The 24,205-nt window shown below is 31.8% G+C and overlaps 5 protein-coding genes across 12 annotated transcripts in view; 2 read left to right on the forward strand and 3 right to left on the reverse strand.

The window, feature by feature from the left end:
• Positions 1-24,205, forward strand: part of LOC116430245 (protein arginine methyltransferase NDUFAF7, mitochondrial) — a 31,308-nt gene that overhangs the window by 5,333 nt on the left and 1,770 nt on the right. The gene's annotated exons all lie outside the window — the stretch shown is intronic.
• On the reverse strand, positions 53-9,935 carry LOC116430251 (uncharacterized). 3 transcript variants are annotated; one of them, XR_012998828.1, is made up of 11 exons: positions 9,313-9,935; positions 5,149-8,842; positions 4,649-5,064; positions 4,536-4,562; positions 4,263-4,400; positions 4,052-4,173; positions 3,854-3,978; positions 3,459-3,742; positions 3,187-3,369; positions 2,568-3,067; positions 53-1,120 (listed from the first exon to the last, which is right to left on the reverse strand). XR_012998828.1 is itself a non-coding variant. In XM_076368600.1 (10 exons), exons 2-10 carry the CDS (start codon positions 8,594-8,596, stop codon positions 2,816-2,818), a joined length of 4,995 nt encoding a protein of 1,664 aa, XP_076224715.1. In that variant the 5' UTR covers positions 8,597-8,842; positions 9,313-9,935; the 3' UTR covers positions 1,844-2,815. The 3 variants fall into 3 exon arrangements, 2 of the variants coding, with proteins under 2 accessions (XP_076224715.1, XP_076224717.1); XM_076368600.1 differs by lacking the exon at positions 53-1,120 and having other exon boundaries at positions 1,844-3,067; XM_076368602.1 differs by lacking the exons at positions 53-1,120; positions 4,536-4,562 and having other exon boundaries at positions 1,844-3,067.
• Tfb1 (transcription factor B1) lies at positions 10,373-15,166 on the reverse strand. 2 transcript variants are annotated; one of them, XM_076368609.1, is made up of 8 exons: positions 15,001-15,166; positions 13,959-14,161; positions 13,277-13,478; positions 13,050-13,206; positions 12,429-12,974; positions 12,006-12,336; positions 11,744-11,919; positions 10,373-11,664 (listed from the first exon to the last, which is right to left on the reverse strand). In XM_076368609.1, the coding sequence occupies exons 2-8, from the start codon at positions 14,110-14,112 to the stop codon at positions 11,542-11,544; spliced, it is 1,689 nt and encodes a 562-aa protein (XP_076224724.1). In that variant the 5' UTR covers positions 14,113-14,161; positions 15,001-15,166; the 3' UTR covers positions 10,373-11,541. The 2 variants fall into 2 exon arrangements, with proteins under 2 accessions (XP_076224724.1, XP_076224725.1); XM_076368610.1 differs by having other exon boundaries at positions 14,851-15,001.
• Positions 15,789-16,900, forward strand: LOC116430213 (uncharacterized). Its single transcript, XM_031984020.1, has 5 exons — positions 15,789-15,795; positions 15,900-16,081; positions 16,173-16,366; positions 16,440-16,692; positions 16,772-16,900. Exons 1-5 carry the CDS (start codon positions 15,789-15,791, stop codon positions 16,898-16,900), a joined length of 765 nt encoding a protein of 254 aa, XP_031839880.1.
• On the reverse strand, positions 16,673-24,202 carry LOC116430234 (uncharacterized). Of its 4 annotated transcripts, XM_031984062.2 has the most exons (14): positions 24,099-24,202; positions 23,766-24,009; positions 22,694-23,583; positions 22,517-22,618; positions 22,282-22,419; positions 21,916-22,191; positions 21,579-21,844; positions 21,357-21,506; positions 20,794-20,979; positions 19,737-20,708; positions 19,483-19,674; positions 19,145-19,410; positions 17,632-19,061; positions 16,673-17,547 (listed from the first exon to the last, which is right to left on the reverse strand). In XM_031984062.2, the coding sequence occupies exons 2-14, from the start codon at positions 23,930-23,932 to the stop codon at positions 17,525-17,527; spliced, it is 5,058 nt and encodes a 1,685-aa protein (XP_031839922.1). In that variant the 5' UTR covers positions 23,933-24,009; positions 24,099-24,202; the 3' UTR covers positions 16,673-17,524. The 4 variants fall into 4 exon arrangements, with proteins under 4 accessions (XP_031839922.1, XP_031839923.1, XP_031839924.1 ...); XM_031984063.2 differs by having other exon boundaries at positions 19,755-20,708; positions 23,766-24,176; XM_031984064.2 differs by lacking the exon at positions 22,517-22,618 and having other exon boundaries at positions 23,766-24,176.

Below are 24,205 nucleotides of genomic sequence, written 5' to 3' on the forward strand. Positions count from 1 at the left end.
GATTTTCAAACTTTATTTAAAAAGATTCATAAAAACATAAATTATGCGAGTAACTTTTCACTATATTTTAATCGTATCCGTTTGTAATGTTAATAATAAAAATATTGTAACTTTGTCTAGACAAGAAATTTTATGCTTGACCTTCGTTATGTTAAAAAAAATAGATAATTTACAATTGAACAAATGAATATAAGTTTTCCTTGCTATCGAAAGAAGTACAAACATATTAATTTCTGTAAGTTTGTCAGTAACTATTTTACTTCAAGCAAGTGCTATATATAATATTTAGACTTTTTATTAGCCTTGTTCTCATATGAAACAAATGATAATGTATTTTCGGTAACGTAATGATTAGGCTGCGGATGTTTATGCGAGTTTCCATTTTCAGAAATCACTGAGAAACGTAAGTCATTGATCAAGGAGTTGATTGAATAGAAAATAAAATAACAACATTATTAACCATCGTTAAAGTTATTATTTCATTATATTTTACATATTTATATATCTCGTGTGTGTGTGTGTGTGTGTGTGTGTGCATAAAGTCCGCAAACTAATAACAATGCAATCAAAGAATTTTGAATATAAATGTATACACGTAATATAATATATTAAGCACTTGCACACAAGACGCGCGCGCGTATACACGACACACGCGTACACAGGCAGCAGCACACGCACATAAAATATATCATAAGATATGTGCGTGCGGTGTGTATACGCGTATGTGTGCGTGTGCGTGTGTATATAGCACAAACTTTATCAATACGAAATACTGCATGGCACGTTTGCTAGAAAAAATCTTTTGGAACTACATACTTTCCTTTATCGTTACTGCATTAGTGTTCAAATGCCCGCATATTTAGGTTTCAAGTTTCTCCAATAATTTATTATACAAGTTAGTTAGATCCGACAGTGATCACTAATACAATAGTTTCAATTCATTATAGTATGTGAAAGATGTGTGAAGCTGTACGGCATTATCGTAGCGGTCACTTGTCGTTACTAATATATTTTTACAATTTACAAATATAATTTGATATATCGTCTTCGAAAAATACATTCGCGCCACACACGCATATCACCACTCTCGTGTTTAGAGAATACCTTTTTCTTAACGAATCTAAAACAGATGAAAAACTTAAACGATTTTAATACGTAAACAATAATAGCGATAGTTATCATAAAGATAATAATAGTTATAACATAATAATATTAATACAATATAAAGTATAATATATATAATGTACATGATATATCTGATTCAGTAGTTTTTGAAAGGAAAGTGCCCATAGAAACGATATCTAATTCGTAAAATATACTCATACTCCGAGGACTTGAAAATTTTTACACTGATGTAGTCATTATCGTGATTATGATATTGCTATTATCAAGTAAAAAGAAAAAAAATATATATATATATATATATGTATAGAAATAGTATGTATTCGAATAGAATGATTTGAAACATTTGTAAATGAAAACAATATATCTCTGACTCGACGAAACAACGAAAATTCAAATTATACAGGAAATATTCGAAACTGTACTTGTTCGTGATAAGGTAAGCAGAAGATACTGAATAACGACATTACTAGAATTTCTATGAAAATAGAGATAGAATTCAATAATATACCGTATAATTGGTAAAAATAAACAATACGAAACAATATCGATATCTTATTCGCGTTTTATAAAATGAATAGCATTTGCTTGTTACGAGTAATTTTAGCATGGAAGAATTCGGAGACTAGTTAGTACGTGAACTACTAATATACTGCGATGCACTAAATTGCGAAGATTATACGATGAAATATGATGAACTGAAGGTATATAGAAAAAAATATTCTTAATCTTATTAAAAGTACCTTTATGTATGTACAATTGTTCTACAAGATATCTAATGTTCTTAGATAAGAGAATATTTTCAAAATATTTCATTTACTATAAAACATTTTATTAAAAGAATGCTATCATGGAACACCTCTTGATGTTTTTAACGTATTTCATACGTATCAATTTCATACCTGTATAATCTGCTTATTTACAAATTAACATGAACATAAATACCGTTTACATTTATGAAATCATTAGGAAGGATAAACGTAAGTTACTTTATATATACATACATACGTACACGCACATGTAAACATATGTATATATAAAATGCACGACGAATTGAAAAATTACATTTAGAGGAACGCGAACAGTGTAACAATTTCTGCGTTTCTGCAGAAAATGGACCTTCATACTTTTAAAGACTGTGATGTATGTAAATATGTTAAAGAAGGTCATGACGTTCTATATGTCATATCACTTTGTATACTTTATCCTAATCATTTGTCTTTCGTATTTTGTCAGATCTCAACACATCAGACCTTGATCTTACATTACATTAGTTTATCATGATACAAATTCTAGTACTAAAGGTCTATATTCACACAAATATTCCGTAAATCTATTATTATGTTTCTATAATGGCAAAGTTAGGGCTGTTTCCTAATTCTTATTACAGGGGATGAATATATTACACATGTCCAATGTTTACGCGCAAATAATTTCTTACTTACCTTGATGTTAACTACTTCTTATCGTCATAATCATAGTTTCTTGATTACACATTAATATTTAATTTCACCATTCGTCACAGCGTGTAGGATTAACTTGATTTAAACATTTACCATCCTCAATACATCATTTAATTGTTTGGTCTCGAAACTGGTGTTAATTCTATATCCATAAATTCAATGTATCACTAAGCTCCTAACGGTCTTGTGAGATCAAATATTAAACAAAACTGATGATTATCATAGCACCACTAAGATGGTATATTGTTTAGTTGCACCTCGCAAGACACTGTTTCAGAATTGTCTTCAGCTTTTTGTGTAGGCACCTGTGAATCAGAAGTCTCAGCAGTTATTTCAATTGTGTGTGCTGTTGAAACATTTTCAGCTGTTCCTTCCAAATTATCTACTGAACAGGAAGAAGCAATTTTTGGGTTCAACTTGGATTTCGCTTGTTGCTCCAAATTGTCTATTTCCGCCCAGATAGTCCTAACTTCTTTAAAGAGCTAAAACACGTTATATATCCTTGTGTTTATTTATAAATACTTTCGGACCACGGATTATATTTAAAAAAAAAAAAAAAAAAAAAAAAAAAAATATATATATATATATATCTACAACTTACCTGATTTAACCATGTTTCATCTGCCAATAGTTCATTTAATATAATTGTAGTATCTTTGTTAGGATCCGCTACTCTTTTATCCGCTACTCTTCTTGCACATTCCAAAAACATCAGATACTTTTGATGTGCTACTTTATTGTACAAAGCTACTTTTGCTTGACACACACGGCATAATAAAAAATCCTGGTAAAGATATAATAAGTTTGATCGTGTAAATATTTCATAGAGTAACAATTGTGAAAAAATTCACTAAGAAATTATGCAAACAATACTTTTTCTTGAGGTATCCTTGGATCAGGCGGAGAACCTTCCAATGTAGTCGCATTGTACGGTTGACCGTATAGTAGAACTCTGGCATGAATTTTGGATTGTTGACAACCAGCACATGATTTTCCTTTGTACTCTATAGATGGTAAATCCTTGAGAACGTTAAGACACGGCCAAGTTGATATTGCGTTTACAACGTTTAGTCGCCATTTCGTCGTTGACAACAAACTACGTTTCCTCTCTTCCGTTATTTCATCGACAGTTTTGACATTTGATAGGAAATAATCATCTATTCAGAAATAAAGAAGACATTTTATTGTTGCACAGAATTATAAATGTACAAGAAACTATACTAAACGATAATTTATATATATATATATATGTATGTATATACATGTACCTTGTTCTTGAAATATTTCTGTAAGGAAATTAGAATCCAAAGCTTGCGAGATTAGTGTTTGTATATATACCTCAAAATTATCTTGATATTTCTCAGTTTCTTTCATATATTTATCGATACCTTCGCTAAGAAGAGGAAAGAAATGCAATCATTTTAAATTTGTATGCTTATCACGAAAACTTTTACACTAAAACTTACTTATCGTCAATGACCATTTCGCTTCTTAGAAATTCTACCACAGTTTCCGTTTTTCCTTGTTGCCAAAATTTGACTGGAACTTGCTGATATATGTGCCGGTTTTGGGGTGCCCAACCCGAATACTAAAAAATTTTAGGGATAATATATGCACTTGTATATGTACAAATATATATGAAAACGGGAAAGTTAAGGAAAGTATTCTGTTCTTTACCGTGGATATGTTTCTGTATAATGTTTTTCCATTCGATTTAAATGGTTCATATTTTTGTAGTAACGTTTTACCATCTATTCTCCAAAGTGCCGGATATTCTTCATTCAAATCTGTCTTCATCACAACAAATTCTCCAGACTAAAAAAATTGTAATTGTAAACCAATTGTAATTGTACGATGAATGAATTGTATTCTCGATAAATCTTCATTAACGGAAAAAGTATATAATGCAAAGTTTAAATAAAAACTTAGAAATTTATAAAAGATATTTACCGCATCTTCTGAATTCTCCACAGAACGCTGCATGTAATGTACGAATATTCATTTTTGTGCATGTGTAGTAATAAACATTAATAATAAATGACAATGGTAAACGAATGACATACCTTGAACGGTGAAATATCAATATCTTCGTCACTGATGGACGCTAAGAGTTTTTCATCTATTTTACAAGACAACTTTCCAGTTGCACTGGAATTTTTCGATTGCGACTCGTGTTTCTTTCTGGTTTTAATCTTCGTGCCGGTAGCAAGATCACCAGAACAATAATCACCCTCCTCTTTAACTTTTCTACTTTTTTTAGTAATAACAGGTCGGCCGCGTTTCTTCTTCTTTTCCTCTTCGTCTCCCACTAATTTAACAGCGGGTGTCCAAGCAGGATCAGAATCGGAATCACCTTGTTCTTCGTCGTTATCAAAGTAGTCTATACCCTGTTGCCGGTCTAGAAATTGTTTTACCGAAGTTTTCTCTTTTGCCTTTCTTCTAGACGTTTCCCGCCTTGGAGGTAAAAGTAAGGGGTCCACTGTAACAAGACAAACGTTCGATTACAGCACACGATATTTCCCCTATGTTCGCTAGAGTGAAAAAACCATGATACTTGTATTACCTTCTTCGTGTTTTTTCGATGCTTTACCAAACGAAGACAGCGATACCGTTTCCGTTGCTGTAGCTGCGGCTGCGGCTGCTCTCCTTTTCCTATCTGTCGGCCCTCCAGGCTTAATCGGCCTCCCCTTTTTAGATTTACCTTCTGGTTTAGCCTGGTTCACTGTTTCCGGTGTACTCGATATATTCACGTTCGATACTTTTTTCTCAGGCTTCTTGGGTGGAAACAAAAAATCGTCGTCGCTGGTGAAACCGTCGTCGCTCGAGTCGAAATTTTGCTTTTTCCGTTCTTTTGGCAATGGAAAATATCGCGGATCGTTGGCGTAATCGATAACTGGCGTCTCTTTCGGTGGTGCTGGCTTCTCCAACTGTGTTTTCACTGTCTCGCCATTCGTAGTATTTTCCATTGGTTTGCTAGGTTCTACAGGAATATAAGGTTTCGACCTACTCCAAGTTGCTTTCCTACCACCGCGAACCGCAGGTGGAGGCGACGGTTCTCTTTCGCCTTGCAAGAATTTCAAGTAACTAGTCATAAATCCAGAATTCGGATCCTTGTTGGGTCGTTTAAAATCTTTACTTAGTAAACTATTTGTTTCGAGTGACTGTTGACTTTGTTGTAAAAAACCTAATTCTTCTTCAATATTAGGAACAATTACTTTAGGCTGATCGTCTCTGACCTCTTGACTATAATTAGCATTTTGATTTATCGTATTTTCCCCAAAACCAATAGGCGTGATTTCAACCGAGGATTGAAACTCGTGCGAATGATGATGGCTCGGAGGAATATGAAAAGCCGGGAAGTATGGAATCGGGGGCGGTGCATGATGATGGGAAACCATTAAGGACTGATGCTGATGCGCCGGTGTACCAACGAAGTTATTCGAATGGTGCAAAGTTGATTGCGAACTAAAAGCGCCCGATGTACCGGGGAACATTTTAGTGGGCGGCGGAGGTAAATTCCATCTTTCAAAATCGAAATAACCGTTTTGCTGTTGTTGATTCGCATTGTGATGCGCGGGTGGAGGTATTCTACTTAAATATTCCGACACCGTTGTTGTTCCGCTTATCTCGTTCAGGGAAGAACCATGTCCACATTTCTCCAAGTTCTTTCTCTTCTTATTTACAGTATCCACCTTACGACGTTCCTCTGTTTGTTTCTGTTGTTCGGTCGGAGTAACGGAAGTAGCAGTTTGTTGTTGTACTTGACACGAAGTCTGTTGTAAAGTTTGCAAATTTTTCACTATACTCATAGGATCTCCTCTGCAACTGCTTAAATCTTGTAAAGTCACTTGGTTGGATTCAAAATATGTCTGTTGCCTATCGGAAACATTTATTACGCGTTGTACTTGTTGTTGAACTGGCAAAGTTTGAGCATTTATTTCAGCGTTTCCACCAGTATACAAAGCAACAGAAAACTTTCTATTTCCTATCGGATGCCGATTCTCGTTTTCCCAGCATATTTGCTTTTGCGTCTGTGAAAAATCTTGCTGCTGTCTATCATAATTTTTATCAGCATTGTACGTGGTTTTAGTTTCAGTAGTACCTAAAGCTCGGGTGATAACCGACGAATAAACAACTTGTCCTTGCGATGCAGGCCGCGGCACGGTAACGTCTAATGGCGACGGAGGTGTAACTTGTTGCTGTACAGCGCCTTTGTATCCTGATCCGCTTGTACATTGATTTCCATTATTTTCCGTGTGTTGTTGTAAAGGGGAAGGAGATGACATTGCAGCCATTGGGCTGTTGTACATAGGATAAGCAGGACTCGGAACATGTCCCAACGGACTTGCTTGTGAATGCGCTTGTAACGGGCTTGGTCTTCGCGGTACAACAACGCTACAATCTGGTCCATTTTGGGCAGAATTATTAGAAGAATAAGCAGAATCGGTTGAAGTTGCAGATTTTGATCTTCCCGAATGATGATACTCCGAATCGGATCCTGTCAAATAATGTCTATACGATGTTTGTTGTTGCTGTTGATTTAAAACGTGAAATTGTTGTTGTTGTTGTTGTTGTTGTTGTTGCTGCTGTTGTTGCTGCTGTTGTTGCTGCTGTTGTTGTTGTTGTTGCTGCTGCTGCTGTTGTTGTGATTGTTGAGAATGTGTTTGTAAATTGTTATTTGATGGAGTTCTTTGGTTACCACCAATTTTTCCACTGGTACTTGAACAACTTGTATTGTTACCAGCTGTATAGTTTAAACCTCGTGACTCCATTATAGAAAAACTAATAGGTGATGATTGTGTACTGTCCTGCGACGTTTGTTCATTTCGTCTATGTTCGCTGTGAGCATTTAATTCTGGATATATTTTCGTCTGCGCTTTTGTTTGAATACTTTGTTGAGATGTACTAATTATCTTATTTGGCGGTGAAGTGAAGTTGTTATTTCGAGTAGAAGATTTATCTTGAACTTGCGTTAGTACAGACCTGACAGATGTATTCAGAAATATAGTTGTAGATGCAACTGATCTAGCAGGTGGTTGAGGAATTCTATATTCTTTGCCAGCTGTATTACTTGGAGTAGACACAATGCAGGACTGTTGATGCTGAAGAGAAGATTGCACCTTCCCATTAGGAGTCTGATTTCCATTCGTGGTAGAATAATTATTTGATAATGTTTCGGAACTGAAGGTGGTAGGTACTTGTTGGAAAAATGGTTGATTACTACTTGTCTGAGCTGTAGATACACCCGATTTAACGTTTACCGTTGGTGACTGAGATCTGACATTAATAGGTTTTTTACTATCCGGATAGTTAGTCGACTTAAATTCAGCAGCAGGGACAGAAGGTGAAGACAATTGAGAATTTATAGTATTGATAGTTTGACTTGTAGGAAAATGAGAATTGAACGTGTTTTCATAAACACCAGCAGCAGGTTTTGTCGTAGACGATGGTCCCGGAGACGAGGGAACAACACTTTCGTGCGGTAAAATTCCAAACGGGCTGGGTAATTGCGCATTGTTTTGATGAGACCAGGCTAATGCGGATGTAGGTGATGTAGCTGCTGCACCCTGATGCTCAAAAAATGTCGGTTGATGCGCTGAACTATAGTTCTCCCTTAATACAGGGATATCGGATTCTGTTGTGGTATTCTGCTTTGTTACCGACACCGCTTGAGCTTGAACAAGAGCTTGTCTATGCTGAGTAACATAATGAGCTTGTTTAGAATTGGGATGATGAAATAGAGGCGAGAAGACGTCGTATCCCACAGGGGGTGGAGATAAAAACCCCCCTGGGTTAAACGGAGATGGCTGACCCGCCAGAGTTGCTGTTGTATGCGCCGCTTGTAGAATTAATTGCGACGTGGTCGATGGAACTGCTTGAGCAGCAGCCGTTGCTAAGTGATGAGGTACAAAATCACTGCTTGTGCTTGAAGTTGTTGACTGAAACGTATTGGTTGCACTACTTGCAGTAAGACGATTATACGATGCATACCATGGACCAACGGGATCCATTACCCAAACTTGGCACGGCAGTGCCTAGTTTGCTTGGTCCACGTATAGCAGACTTTTTTGCATGTAAATGTTACTCATATATCTTGCAATATTCATAACATAACTTTTTCTTAAAACTTTTGTACGTCCATTGCTCATATTAAGTAAAAAAGGTATATACCAAAAACTATTTCACTGTATATAGAGTCTATAAACTTTCATCCAATATGGGCTGACAATATGATACAATGGTTTCTCCATTTTATTCTGAAAAAATAAATTATTCTCATGTATAATTTAATAATTACAAGAATTGTTAAATCTATATACTATATACATTAACAATAAAATATATGCATGTACATATTAATCCGAGAAGATTTATCACACGATCACATTATGTACATACTTAACGCATTAAACAGTCATTTGATTTTATTTAAATATAATTATTAAACGTAACCACGATAGACCTATTTATGACTTTATTACGAACAGTGTTAAGAATTTGTCTAATGCTAATTCAAAACTAAAAACAATCACTTGGGAGTATTATTTATTTGGCAAAATGTCAAACAGATATTATAACAGTAATACATACTGACAGTATGTTTTCTTTTGTTGTATTTCTTTTTTATTAATGTTATCATTGTAACTATTCAATAGTAAGTCTATCGAATTGAGCAACTACGAAAAATGATGAAACATAAAATTGAATAATAAAAAAAAAAACTTACGTTTCTGTAATATCTTTCAGGCACCAAAACAATAGAATGTATGCTACCAGGGCTAGCAAAAGAACCAACGTTCTTCGATGTTTCGCACAGCTTGTGCTATTTGAAAATTGTAGAAACAGATCTCTATATAAAAAGAAACAAGTAACAAATGTGCGCCGGTTTTTAAGAATCGAAGAGAAACTACTGTAGCGTCTTTTCATGACCTATTATGATACGGTCCTTAGATGTTTCGTGCGTACATAATCGGTCTTTATCATAGATAATAAAATCGCCACATTTGTCAGCAATAAATACTAAAACGATAATTTCACGTCTAACGATATACAGCCATATGTGTTAAATACTGATTACATTTGCCGGTGTATAAAAAGATATAACGTCTCATCGAATAACACAATAAATATGGCTACACAAACTTGGCCAACGCACGACACACGATCGGCTGGCACCGTGATTACGCTCACATGATTTGAACATCCAAAGAAAAGTGTACATTCCGGGTACACTCTAGACCCGGTACTCACGCACACACCGCGCTTAGTTACCGTCACACGGGCTCATTTATCGCGGGGAATTGAACAATGTTACCCCGCAGTGCCCATTATAGGCCGCCATTTTGAATCGAATCAACAATGAATCGCGCCATCTACTAAATCAGATCATTGAAAGAGATCCCGCAAGCGGGATTTTTCAAGAAAATACAAAATTCCTACCTCCGTTACGTTCAGCTTTCTTCCTTTCTTTTTTCCATATCGTTGCAATATTACACTTTATTTTCCCTACGTATTTTTTCGCTGGAAGAAATTAACAAATTTTACCCAAATGAGATCAAACTAACGCAAAAAAGGTATTGTATGCGTACATGTATAACACATTCCCTAGTACACACCAACATTGGTGAATACACCTGTTGATCATAAAACTAATTTTCGAACATTGTATTAGCGCGTGTACAACGTAGATTATTTTGAATCATTAATTCAATATTTTGCATAAAGTACACGTACATTCCGCTTAAATGGCTATTTCAACAAGGACATAAACAAAAAAAGGATAGCAATTATGAAAATGTTATTATATTTCTTTCTAATACAAAGAAAATTCATCGTAATTCATTAAAGTGTTATTAATTAAAAATTGGTATGCACAATGATAACATTTATTATAATGGTAATGTAAGAATATATTTATAATTATTATTATAATAATAATAGTGTAACTCGCGAATATGGTCGTTTTGTTACTGGCTGAAATAGATATCACTCATTCGAGTAACTGCCAAATTATTGCTACTGTAGAGAAAGTGAGCAGGCAGTTTATGAAATTGCATGTTGCAAGTTGCCTTACCTGTTACTATAAAAAAAATAGGATTCAACAATTAAGACACTTAGTTGAGTATATCGCAGATATCTTGAAAAGTATACCGATGCCACTGTGTGTACTAGTATGTGAACTTTGTGATGCAAAATTTCTGACACAAGTGCGAATTGTACTAAATACACCATTTGTTTAAACGTTACACGAATATAGTTTAATCTTTTATCTCTTTACCGTTACGATCGGAATATTATACAATATTCTAATACTATTACTGCAAATACACACAAAGTTTTTGAAATTTAATTAAAAGGGATGAATTATACTAATAAGCAAAGTGGTACAGTGGCGGTATCACAGCTACTTTGATATCATACAATACTTTTTAAATGTTTCTGTACACACATTTGTTTAACCAGTTGCATTTTACAAATTTTACATACCCCCATTACATATCATTTTTTTAGAAAACTTAGAAATATTAATTTTATTCCACGTTCAATGGACTTTCTTTATAAATCTTAATTTCTGAAATTTTATCGAAACAATAACGTGATATAACTGATAAAGCGTCACAAAATAAGCAACATGGTAGGTAACAACTTAGAACAAGTAAATAAATAATCTATACATTAAATTACGTAAGTATTTATGAAATATTTCCTTACGAATGAATCTGAGTAATATTCTAATGAGAATTTTTAAACAATAATAAACATGATTATGTAAGAATAAATAAACAATATCAGGCAGCTCAGGATGCACGATACGATTTTGCTTTGGTTTTTGTGAAATACATCCATATTAATTCCTAATTACGGTAACATTACAAAATGCAATATACGTAGGATGGCCAATATTGCTCTGTTTTATTCACGCTGTTTTCATTTATACGACAAATTTATTTAACGGCTACCTCATTTGCATTTTACGTTGTTGCCAAACTGCAAATTTTCTATACGCTGTGTTCAATAACTGGTTTAAATGACTCGTTAAATGTTGACTGACAGCAGAAAAATCACGCTGAACACGATCCTAGAAAGAAACAAGAAAGAGACAGATTTAGGTATGCGATACACATGTATAAACGTAAAATGTACACGGTACAACATACTTCGAAAGGTTTAAGTTTAGCAGAATGAAATCTGTGTAACGCTTCGTGCATTCTAATTGCCTTTTCTTCAAGCTGCGGTGTTGTAGGTGGAAAACTGCGCCAAAAATGCCTTAGGAGTTCACATATGCATACATAGACGTTACGTAACTCTTTCTCTAGATCCTTTGGTATTAGTTCTATGGTCATAAGGAAAAAGATATTAATTTTTCAAATGTTCTTCCATTAAATATTTAGGTTCTTGACTTTTAAATAATATACTTACGCCCAAGGCTTTCCTCTCTGAAGCCTTTCATTAACAAACCACCGGGAGTTAACTCTCCTAAAGCTAAGACGGCTGCAGCTGGGCTAACCAGTGACGTTGCTAATTGTCTCGGTATGCTGTTCGCTGTCAGCCATCCGCTTGCTTCTCTTTTCAGTTGATTTAATGTCATAAACAGCTCTTCGGATGTGGGTACTGTGCTGCCGTATCCCGGCACAGGGCCGTGTAAATATCTGTCTATGTGCGTCAAATTCAGTGGAACACTATGCGACGTTGCGTTTGTGTCACAATTACTATCGAGATCATCGTATATTAATTTTTCTTGTATTCTAAGCTGCAAATGAATATATTGCACATTTTTACTGTTAACGATCAACTTAATAATACTACTTCTATGCATAGAGGATAGATGCGTTATGAATTTACCTTCTTAGTTTTTGGTTGTTCATCCGACCGATTAGAAAGTGTGGTAGATTTGCTCGCGGATGGAGTAGATCCATTTAACTGTGGTTGAATAGATGGCATAGATTGTTTGGCAGTGCTGGCTTTTAAAACCATAATGCTATGTTGATTAAATCTTTTGATCATACTTTGATGTACAATGTTTCCTGAAAGTTTATCGGATTTGCTAGGTCCATTCCCATAATTCTCATCCAGAGTTTGATCTTCGAAAGAGGTAATGTCTACCAATGGATCATTGATACCCGATTGAATATCTTTCTTGAGTTCTTGATCATCTATTTTGGCACATTCGGTAAAAAGGTCCTTGGTCCCGGCATTAATACGATCTCGATGAAAATAATGAGACTGAAAGAACTTTGTCCAAAAATCAGATTCTGACATTTTGTGAGGCACATTTTCTTGATGTTTTCTTTTTACTGCAGGATACGTCTTAAATATACATTCTATTACATCAACAGTTAAATTATACTTCAATCCATTACAGCCATCTGTTTGTGGTTTTATGTCAGCCTAAAGACAACATATTCTTATAACAATCGGTTTCTTTTCTGACTCATAATCCATATTTTAGTAATAAAACCTTACCAAAAATGCACTGTTAACACCAATTTCTTGACGTTGACTCTTTTTAGCTTGAGTATGTTCTGCAGCATGTTGCGACCAAAATTCTTCTGAAGAAATAACTTGTGTAATAACTAAATCTCTGTATAATTGAAAGAGTACCGGATTTTCCTGAAGCATTCTGGCAAATAATATTTTATTTTCATTTGTGAATATAATACAATTTTGAAGGGTAGTATCTATAATATTACCTATTTTTCTCTTCTAATTCTTTATTTACTTTCCTCTTAAATTTTGGTAATAGTTGTTGAAGTAGTTCTTTCACATCATCACGATCTTTTATTTGTGCCTCTTGCCCATTTCTATTTACAAAATGAAATGTGGATGATGAACCATCATGCAGTACAACTTGTAGCTGTATTTTTGACTTTCCTTCTGGTGATATCTTTTGTACTAAAAAAAAAAAGAGATATTAGAAAGCCATTTATTTTTCTTGAAATTTCAATTATAAAACCAATTTATGTAAAAGTTTGATCATAAGTGAGCGTGTATGAATAAAAATGTTGTGTATATGATGCGAACATATACATATATATTTACATACATGTATGTATAAATAAATAAATAAATAAATAAATAAATAAATAAATAAATAAATAAATATATATATATACACACGGACATATATGTACATACATATATATACACATACACTCACACGCACATACATACATACATACAAAAAAAAGTACATATCCTCGTAATCATGCACATGTACATATTTGTACATATACAACCCTTTTTATCTAAAATAGGTAAACAACAAAAAAAATCAACATAACTAAAAGATGCAATGAACTTATAGCAATATGTTTTTTTCTGTAATATGTCTTTTATTAAACAATATTTCATTGATTACATGGATGATCTTACATTTAATGTCAGCATATTTGTGACTGACAGATACAGTATCTCTATTATCGAGCATCCAAGCTATTCGTTCATTCATGACATATAAAGTACCATCTCCTTTTTTATAACGAACTTGTCCTACTTGCATCAAAACATCTTCTGATGATGTAGTCATGTTGGATAAACTGTATTAGACAATTCTTCTAAGAATAATAGGTACAACCCTAAAAAAATATATCACAAAGTAAATATCTAATATATTTGAAAAGAAACAAGTATATTTATGATTTTTCATAATATTATGAAAACAAACGTATATATAGTTATTTTAAATGAATGGATGTTCTGAAAAATCAGAAATATTGATACTTATGAAAAAATGTTTTCTCTGTGCAACATTGTAAATTTGTTTCCACAAGATTGTTGAAAATTATTTATCAAAATGATCATAATGGCATCAAAACTAACGAATATAAATGTTCGTAAATATTATAACAATTCAATAAACTATAAAAATATCCAGTATTTACAGTTACGGATAATAGAAGAAAGTAAAATTACGTACAAATATAGAATATTCCTGAAGAAAAACATCACAAATATTTGAAAAAATCACAACATTCGCTTAAAGATTAAATCTGTTTTTAATTATCAATGAAACGTCTTGTACGATTTCATAAAACATTTTTATAAATCTGTTTAATTAGACAATTTTAAACAAAATATAGTACTACTTAGAAATTACAGTTTGTCACTGTGCGTCCTTGAATATCAGATTACAACATAATAACTTTTAGACAAACTATTTTTTCAAAATACTTTTCTAATACAATCGTGTATCGGAATTAACGAAATTCGGTAAGCGGCAAAATTTCTAGAAATGTAAATGAAATCTGAAGTCTACGTTACGAACCAAACATTGATGTGAATTTGTTCGTGACTCTCGTCTCATTTATTAACTTCGGTTATCGTGAAAAAAAAGACTTTTCTTATTACTTAAGGCGCAAATCGTGTATCGTTGAATCGTACAAATGGAAAATCTAACTAGAATAGTTTCATTTACCGGTAACAAAGTGCGAAAAACCGTAGAACAATGCAGAAGCCCGTTGGGCGGCACGGCCATGTGCAGAAACACACATCAGTGGACGCATCGCGAAGCAAAGACGGCTGCGAACGGACCGTCGGTACGAACAGCACCATCGACCTGCCGAGACTACCGCACTCTGTTGTTCGACTCAACCTCCATTAACTTTTCTCTTATTAAACGATTTCATCGTTGTGCCCTTCGTCTTCGTTCAAATCACTATACTCTGATAACATTCTATATTCTCTTATACATATCGAAAATTTCAAGTATAAACCTACCCTGGAAAAACTTATAATTTTTTATTAGAGAGTTGTTAATTTGACTACAACAGCGCAAGTTGTATTCTTATGATACGATAAAAGCATGCGTAGTTACGAGGGCGCTATACGGCGCCAGATTTTAACAACTAGAAGAAGATAAATGGAAATTTTTATTGCCTAATCGTACATCAATTTCAACATTGTATCGCTATGGAAAATACCAGTATTGTCAAAGGTATTGTTACAAATCATGTAACGATATCACTCCCCGTTCAAATTTTATAAAATCGAGTAAAACATGTGACATGCAATTATTTGTCTGCATAGAAATTGTCTGTGCAGTATGCAAATTTGATATTATACGTTTATTTTAAAGTTATTTGAAAAATTATCAGGTATCAGTTATTCGCAATTATTTGAAATATATTTAAGATTTTCCGATCATTTTATTACATTGAAAATAACAGGAAATTTAAGTCAAGTTTCAAATGAATATTTTAAGAAATGGAAGGTAATGTGGTTCTTCGTTTTTTTACCTTTATAATGTATTATTAAGTAAATTGTAAAATATTCTTGTATATTTTGAATTTGATAAACAATTTTTCTTCTAAATAGAATTTAAGTACATAATACAGAAACAAGAACAACAACAAATATGCTTTGGATCTAGATGTCCACGTGATACTTCTAAGAAAGGTATGAGTTCATTTATGAGACATTATACTTTAGAGGATTATCCAAATGTATCGCCGAATTCATATAATGCTTTAGCATCGTATAAAGCCATTAAAACCAAGGTATAATTTAATACTATTTGTACTACCAGCCAATAATATAAGTATTTTAAAGTAAATGTAACACAAATTCAAATAATATATCATATTTTAGCCTTGTTCCCATAGTATTAGTAAAAAAGGTTACAGTGGTATTGCCAGATTTGCTAAACAAGTTTTGCATAAAAATGATTACTCGTCATCATTTGATTACAATATTCCTATGTTTCCTAAACAATTACATGAACCCAAGTATTCTTTTAAACATAATTCTAAAAAAAGATCTTTCGGCGCAAATACAATTCCAGGGTACAGTAATAAAATTATGAAGGTAATCGTGTCAGTTACTTAACAGAGATAAATTAATACTTGTATACAACAGTCCAGGGATGTACACTAGTGCTAAAGGAGGAGGTATTGCATTCATGCACAATTTTGGTGGTAGGGTGCAAATGAAACTTGGCGTGGATTTAAAATGTTGTATTCAAAATACAGATGTTTGTAAAAAGTGTAAAAAGCAAATAGTCGATGACTATTGGCACTTGAAAAATAAAATATTTTTATGTAGATCATGTTTGACTAAAGAATATGAAACGCAAGATACATATAAAAAATCAGATTTAACATTATTTCGTGTAAGCGTGCAGACACTACAGGGAATTAATAGTATTGCATATATATTTGTATACACGTATATTTTATATAAAATTTTAGAAAATACGAGATTGTTCAGTTATACATCAACATTGTACGACTACTGCAAAAATATGGTTAATGTATCCTAATGTTGTTACGCAGTGGATACGAAGAGAAGCTTACCTGTCTGGTTATTTAAAAGGATAAATACAGTCAACGCACATTTTATAATTCCTACTAAAGTTGTACTTTATAGAAATACAACAAAATCTACTAATTTGAATAATATATTTATTTCCTTTATATTTATATTTATATTTGAATGCAAATATTTCTTAACTACACAGAATTTGTTTTAATTTGCTTCCATATATCTATGTTTTAAATATAATATGTACAAATGTTATAAAAAAATAAGAATATGAGTGCAGAAGTATACATACGTTGCTTATTTGATGTAACACTGATATATCTCCAAAATTGTTGTTTTCAGCTTACTGGTGTAGAAAAAACAATTACATATTGAGAATTCATGATATAGAGTATTGATATTGTAATGCTTATCTTCTAATTCAATAATTTCTTATAAGAATCTATCATTTGAATATGATGTTCTCTGATTGTGAGTTATGTTATTGTTGCAGTAAACGAGTAATGTTTGACGATGTTTGTATATTATGCGTGATTATATGCTATTCTACACTGATATCGTATATACATATGGTAGTCAGTTTACGTGTAACATATAATAGATATTAGGTATGTTAATTTTCGCATTATTACACATAAGTGTAAATTCAACCATAAATCACAAATGTGGAACATTCGTCTTTACTTATTTAAACAAATCCTTACTAAAAAATCAAATAATATGAATATGAATATACTTATATTAAATATAATTAATGATATAATGATTTCATAAAGTAATTAATTACAAGTATTCGATGATGAGCCTTGACCGTCATTTAATCGCTGTAAAATTGATTGTTTTGTCACATCTTCCATTGGATTACCGCCATCAGGAGCTTGTCTTGATAATACGAGATCTAATGCTTCAGAGGAAGTAGAGTAACTACATTCAGTTATTTCAACACCAACCTGTTTCACTGAAGTTCTTTGGGGCGATATTGTTGTAGTTGATTCTGTACTATTACTTGCAGGTAAATCAGTGTAACTGATTTTGCGAAGAACATTTACATTAAGATTGTTATCAATGCTTTCCGATGTACCAGATGGTGTCACGGTAAATAATTCAGCATTTGTTAACGATGACGGATAAATCTCCGTTACATTTCCTATTTTATCTAATTTATCGTTCACTGATGTGATAAAAGCTTCGGTATAACGATTATCTAACCGTTCAATGGCCTCTTCCTCTGGTGATGTATGTGAACAATACGTATCTGGTATTAAATGTGAGCATAGAAGTGGATTGAAAATATTGTTTGGATCCATATGACGAATGTTCGAAGCTATTAGATAAGTTGTTAACTCATCGCATTTTGATGTATTGCTATCTTCTTCAGAAACTAATTCTTCACGGATTACCGTCGACATCTTATTAACAATTTCTGATTGTGACGATACTTCGTACAAGTTTCCATTATTATATTCTTTATCTCCATTAGATGGACAATTTATTACTTGACTTTCAAAAGTACCTTGTTCGTGTACACTATTTGTTTCTTTTAGTATCGTAGAAGCTTTGAACTCTTGAGCACATGTATTATTATTTTGCATATAGTTGTTGCTCTGGGGTAAATCAGTTAATAAATTGGTGTTTATTCTCATTGGTACAGTTATAGTCGAATGTGATTGCAGAGGAAATTGTAAAGATAGTTTATCAAGTAAATAATTTATGTGCGTTTTCGTTCCTCGTTCTGGATAACTGGAGGAATTATTATCTAATTTTCTAATATTCTGTACTAAATATTCATTTCTATGATGTTTTTGACAATTATCGTTTATTACATTTCCTTCCGAGTAAGAATTGGACACGTAAGAAGAACAAGATCCAGTAGTCTCTTTATATTTCTTTCTTTTGTTAATGTCCGATGAGAAATCGGATGATAGACAATTTTGAATTTGATTTTCATTTGATGTATTCTTATTATCGTGCACTTTAACATCCGTATTCTGTAATAATTTTTTATCCAAGTGAAACACTTGATGCTTTACACCATCATTACTTACTGTAATGGATGCTACAGGGTCTGCACTTTTGTAATCGTTATTTTCTGCGTCACTATTTGATTCATTTAAGTCAAATTCACTTTCAATGTAATCTTCAAAAGCTGTATTTGTGACATCACGTAATCGTGATTCTAAACGTTTTGTAATTTCATTTAATTCCGTTAGTTTTTTCCTATAAAAGATAGAAATGTTGAAATTATTCTTTAAAAACGTATATGTATTATGAAACAGAGAAACGAAAATTAATTTTCTTACTTTAGAGATGAAGATAAGAATGACATAGATACATCTTCAAGACTAACGTGTGTTACAGAGTCAGTTGATTGATTTTCATTATGTTCTGATGTTTCTTCCTGTACAAGCATTGATAAATTGTTATTTTTCTCTGTATCATCGGAATATATCTCATGAGCATCCAATGGTAAATGGCTTAAATGAGATATGTCATATGTTGAAATTCGTGTTGTACTCAGAGTTGGTTTTCTAAACAATGATAAATTATCCAATGGTGCTATGGATACCTAAAATATAATTATTAAAATAAAATGTATAAATAAAGTAATATATGTATGTGAATTAAACCTGAATAATACTTTGATTTGTCCATTGCACTCTCCAGAAAAGTCCATTATATGAAACCATCCTGATATTGTAGGAAAACCAGAAATTAAAACTGAAATATCAATCGCAGAAAATCCAATGACAATATCCTTTTCTAAATTGACTTGCATACTTGCATCTGAATCTAATAAGCGCCAAATTTTTAAAATCAGTCTCTTTTCAGCCTAAAAAATATAATTTTATGAAAAAAATGTCAAATTCTTTACAGAATTTAATAGCAACATACACATAAAAGTAATTCTACCGGCAGCTTTACATCACATTTCCAGTTCCATTTAGGATTACAACTACGTGGGAAAACATTGGTAATCATATAAGAATTTAAATGTTTTGATGGATCACATTTATTAGCCTGAAAAGATACATATGTGCTGGGTTCGATTATTTCATTGATCTTCTCTAATTTTGGCAAATGTAATGCACATTCAATCTCAACGACGGCTCGGAACATTGTTCGATTACATTCAGAATCCATTAATTCTCTTTCTTTCGTATGAATTGCAGATGATAAATCAAATAATTTTCCGTTGTGATTAATGTTTGTTTGTTGGTCTACTTCTTCCTCATATTCAGCACCAACACCAACACTTCTATACATTTCTGTAGGTAACCGATAATTATGTTTAATACTATTGCTATCGCTCTCGTAGTAACTACTATTAAAATTTAAATTACTGATGCATATTTGTTCTTTCGAATTTGTACACATTTGTTCTTTACCATCCAAACTTATTTCATTATTTGAATTAACTTCATCTATGTTTAATCCCTTCATTAAACAATTCATAGAAGTATGTAATGTTATATCTTCCGAATTTGCTTCTTCTTGCGATCTTTCTCTTAATTTTAATTCTTCGATAGTTGAAATATCCGTCTGACATTCTTGAGTTCTTAAATTTAAACAGCACGCTTTCCTTTCTGCTGAATCAATTGTACAAAAGCGATGATCGCCCATTTTGTTTGAAATTGTCTCTACATTTATTTGCGAGAGATGTGTTTTCTGTGGATGATTTACAAATTCAGAAAAACTTTCAGCGCAACTTGACGCGTTACTGACATTTTGTAAATTTCTTATATTTTGTAATAATGTAATTTGCTCTGTGGTTCCAAGGGCTACCAATGCAAGTAATTGCCCATGAGACTGTCCAGTTACAGGATCGATAATTGGTACCCATTCATCTACACTTACGACAGGGTACTGAAACATTAAAATACAAAAACTTATAAATAGTTCAATTAATCTGCAATGTAACCGAAAATTATATCAGATAGAAATTATATACTTTAGATAATAATAAGTGAGGCAGTACATGGGGATTCCTATATGCAACATATAATGGGTGTATAGGTAATTTTGCCAATCCTAATATATTGTCTACATTGTTATCGTTTCTGTAATAAACTTCAATAATTATATAATTATTTTTCATAAGATTTAGTGAATCAGTGTTACGAACGACAGGTACTATCTGAAATATAAAAAAAATAAATATATTCTTGTATGCTATACACATGCGCGCACATACATAATCAAATAACATTATGATGTAAATTTCTTTCTTCAGGACATATTATATTTTATTGGTTTTATTTTAGTACTGCAAATATGTTATTCAATGTAAAGAAAATGTCGTTGGGATCTCAGAAAATATGACTTTTAAAAGAACATTTTCTTCATTGTGACAGTTCCTTTCAACTAAATATTTTTTCTTATAAATTTTTTGATATCATTGAAAACATCTAAGATACTTGTGATTTTACTATTAGGTGATTCACTCTCTACCTATATATTTTATATAAATTATTATACATAAAGGTATAAAAAGTAAATAAATAATATAATTACTTGAGAAAATTGATAAAATGGATTTTTTGTGTTGTTGCAAATTGCACTTTCACTTTTATCTTCTTTCCAAAATGCTCTACATATTAAGTAAGTATTTAACTCTGACAAATCTTTTCCTTCAGCTATATGTACAAAGCCTTGAAGTAAAACCTGCAAAACAATTATTCCTCGAACAACGATAATTATATGAAATATACTTGTGTTACAAATTTTGCTTTATACCTTTTCAGTTGCATTATTTTCTTCTTTTTTTACATCATTTTCTTTACTATCAGAATTTTCTGTTCCACGGTAAGATATATTAATTGTAGTATCTAGATCATTGTCAGTGGTTACACAATTTATTTGTTCTGCTGAAATTGATGATACTTGACCATGTGTGTCGGATTGAATATTCATTGCACTCTTGTTTCTTTCATCATATTTATCCTGATTGAATTCTTGCACTGCTTTCAGATTGTGAATATTTTCTTTGAAATATATATTATCTAGAAAAGTATAATACATGTATGTAAATCTTTAGATTCAACATATTTCTTTTCTATCAAAATATGCTTACCAATACATTGTTTTCCAAAGTGAATGAAATCTAAACCTAATTCCACAATTACACTTAATTCTCCAATTTTTATTCCTTTATTAGCGATAATTATATATCGAGTAGTACTCCAATTTTCAGATTTTATAACATCATTTATGGACATAATACCAGCACCTAACTCAGTTAGTGATTTTTTGTTGAAATGACGGATAAATATTTTAAATCTTATAAAATACTCTGTATTTAATTTTAATTTTGGTATTTCATAAATGCCATCATGATTAAAACAAATATCTATGAAAATACATCATTATTAATATCATTATATCATTAACAACACACTACAAATTTTGGAAGTAAATAAAGCACATTTATGACACATACCTTGATCCCTTTGCCGTCTAGAACATATCCTTATAGATTTGTTATTATTTACTGATTTCTTTCCTGCTGTTTTAATATGATCGAACGTCATATCATACTGAACAAAATAAATAGGATACACAGTTGTAGTATCATTATCTAAAACAAAATATATTAAAAAATAAAATACATATACATTTTGAAAGATCTCCATGCATCATTTTATATTTCAAGCCTTTCAATTTTATAAACGTACGCGACGAAGAAGAGGATTTTACACGTCTATATCCAGCAGAAGTCAGAGTAAATGATTTCACGAAAACTCTAATACTATTTATATGATTCAGGAGTAAATTTTCTGAAATATATCATATTAGAACTTTAATTTATATACTTAAAGGATCTTGAATGTTTATTTAAATGAGTTTTGTACCTTTTGGGGTGACATCAAATTTGTCTTCTAATATTTTCTCTAATGGAGAATTTGCTTGCGCAAAACAAGAACTGCTTGATGTAATTTCCTTCTTACTATGGTTGGAAACATTAAAACTATTGGATGTAGAATTCGTCAAGCTTGTAGTTGGAAAGTTTGATTTATCTATACATAATGCCTTGGACTCATCGAGTCCAGTCAATTCTTTACCCAAAATGTATTCACAGAATTTTATATTATCTTTATCAGAGGCATAACCATGTAAACTATTATTTAATGAATTATCACTAAAAACGAAATCATCTTCATTACATGATTCTCTTAATATTGCTCCTCTAAGTCTTTGAGCTCTTGCAACAAGTTGTGCAACAAGTTTATCCATTACTTCTTTATTACCTTTAATTAAAGGTTTTTGAAGCTTCATTCTTCTTGACTTTAAAATAGACTTATAAACTTCACTTTCTTTAACTTCTAAATTACCAAGGTCATTATTATTTATAATATCTCTTGAATATTTAAAACTATTAGCATTTACAAGTGCAATATTATCAATGCCATCATCTTTAATATGCTTCTGTATTTTTAATTGCATATTTGAAAACTTTGTTGCATAATCTAATTTCATAGAAACATGTATTTCTCCTATTTTATTTTCAAATTCATTTATGATTGATACATATTTGAAATATGGCTTTAATTCAAAAATTTTTAGTAAATTTGTGATTCTAGATGTTCCTATAACTACATTGCCTTCTTCAGACACAACTGTTAATTCTATGCCTTCACAGTTTTCAACATACTCTTGAAATAAATTTATATTGGTGCGAATAACATAAATTTCTGTTGTTTCATATATTGATCTTGTAACACTTTTCGTAATGTCAACTGGCCTGGAAAAAAAACCTGTACTTTGTAAAAGCCATGAAACAGTTTAGTTTCTTTAAGATAGAATAAAAGAACTTTATTGTATTAATGATAGAGAAGTTATGTAATATATTTGTATTTATAAATACGAATTAATAAGCATACAATTTGTATAAATATTTTTATTAAAAAGTCTGAAATACTTCACCTAAATAGAGCACTAACAGTTTCACCCCACCAAGATGCAAATACTTTAATATCTCCAAAACTTTTCTTCGTCCAAACGACTTCATCTATAACAAGTTTTAAATAACCATGAATTTTCCCTTCAACTAACGGTGGTAAAGATCTCTGAGGCTGTATTTCTGGCTCCATTTATTTTTTGTGCATAGAGCATGATTTAAACTGCTTTTTTACTCATTTACGTTTGTCGTTGATTCAAATTAACATTACTAGAACAAACCAGTATACCACTATAAATTATTAAACAAAAATCTATGCAATAATCTTATAATAAATTGCAGAAATAATTAATAATCACACTTTTATTCTGTTCCTTTTATGTGAACTAATGATAATAAAATCAATAGATAGTTCGTTATCCGTAATTCAATTTCTAGTATAACTACAAATGCAAATGTGCTGCCA

This window comes from Nomia melanderi, chromosome 6, assembly GCF_051020985.1.
Source record: "Nomia melanderi isolate GNS246 chromosome 6, iyNomMela1, whole genome shotgun sequence".
In the NCBI taxonomy this organism is placed as follows: Eukaryota; Metazoa; Arthropoda; class Insecta; order Hymenoptera; family Halictidae; genus Nomia; species Nomia melanderi.

Bases quoted from the DNA above. Each gene is read 5' to 3' on its own strand.
- LOC116430251 (XM_076368600.1), bottom strand. From the start codon at position 8,596: ATGGATCCCGTTGGTCCATGGTATGCATCGTATAATCGTCTTACTGCA. The intron at 3,979-4,051 runs GTAAGTTTTAGT...TCCTCTTCTTAG, and splicing joins GAAATGGTCATTGACGATAA to CGAAGGTATCGATAAATATA. The intron at 3,743-3,853 runs GTACATGTATAT...ATTTCTGAATAG, and splicing joins AGAAATATTTCAAGAACAAG to ATGATTATTTCCTATCAAAT.
- Tfb1 (XM_076368609.1), bottom strand. From the start codon at position 14,112: ATGACTACATCATCAGAAGATGTTTTGATGCAAGTAGGACAAGTTCGT. The intron at 12,975-13,049 runs GTAAGGTTTTAT...TGTTGTCTTTAG, and splicing joins GTGTTAACAGTGCATTTTTG to GCTGACATAAAACCACAAAC. The intron at 12,337-12,428 runs GTAAATTCATAA...ATTCATTTGCAG, and splicing joins AACAACCAAAAACTAAGAAG to CTTAGAATACAAGAAAAATT.
- LOC116430213 (XM_031984020.1), top strand. The intron at 16,082-16,172 runs GTATAATTTAAT...ATCATATTTTAG, and splicing joins ATAAAGCCATTAAAACCAAG to CCTTGTTCCCATAGTATTAG. The intron at 16,693-16,771 runs GTAAGCGTGCAG...ATAAAATTTTAG, and splicing joins CAGATTTAACATTATTTCGT to AAAATACGAGATTGTTCAGT.
- LOC116430234 (XM_031984062.2), bottom strand. From the start codon at position 23,932: ATGGAGCCAGAAATACAGCCTCAGAGATCTTTACCACCGTTAGTTGAA. The intron at 22,619-22,693 runs GTACAAAACTCA...GATATATTTCAG, and splicing joins ATTTGATGTCACCCCAAAAG to AAAATTTACTCCTGAATCAT. The intron at 19,062-19,144 runs GTAAGAAAATTA...TATCTTTTATAG, and splicing joins TTCTTATCTTCATCTCTAAA to GAAAAAACTAACGGAATTAA.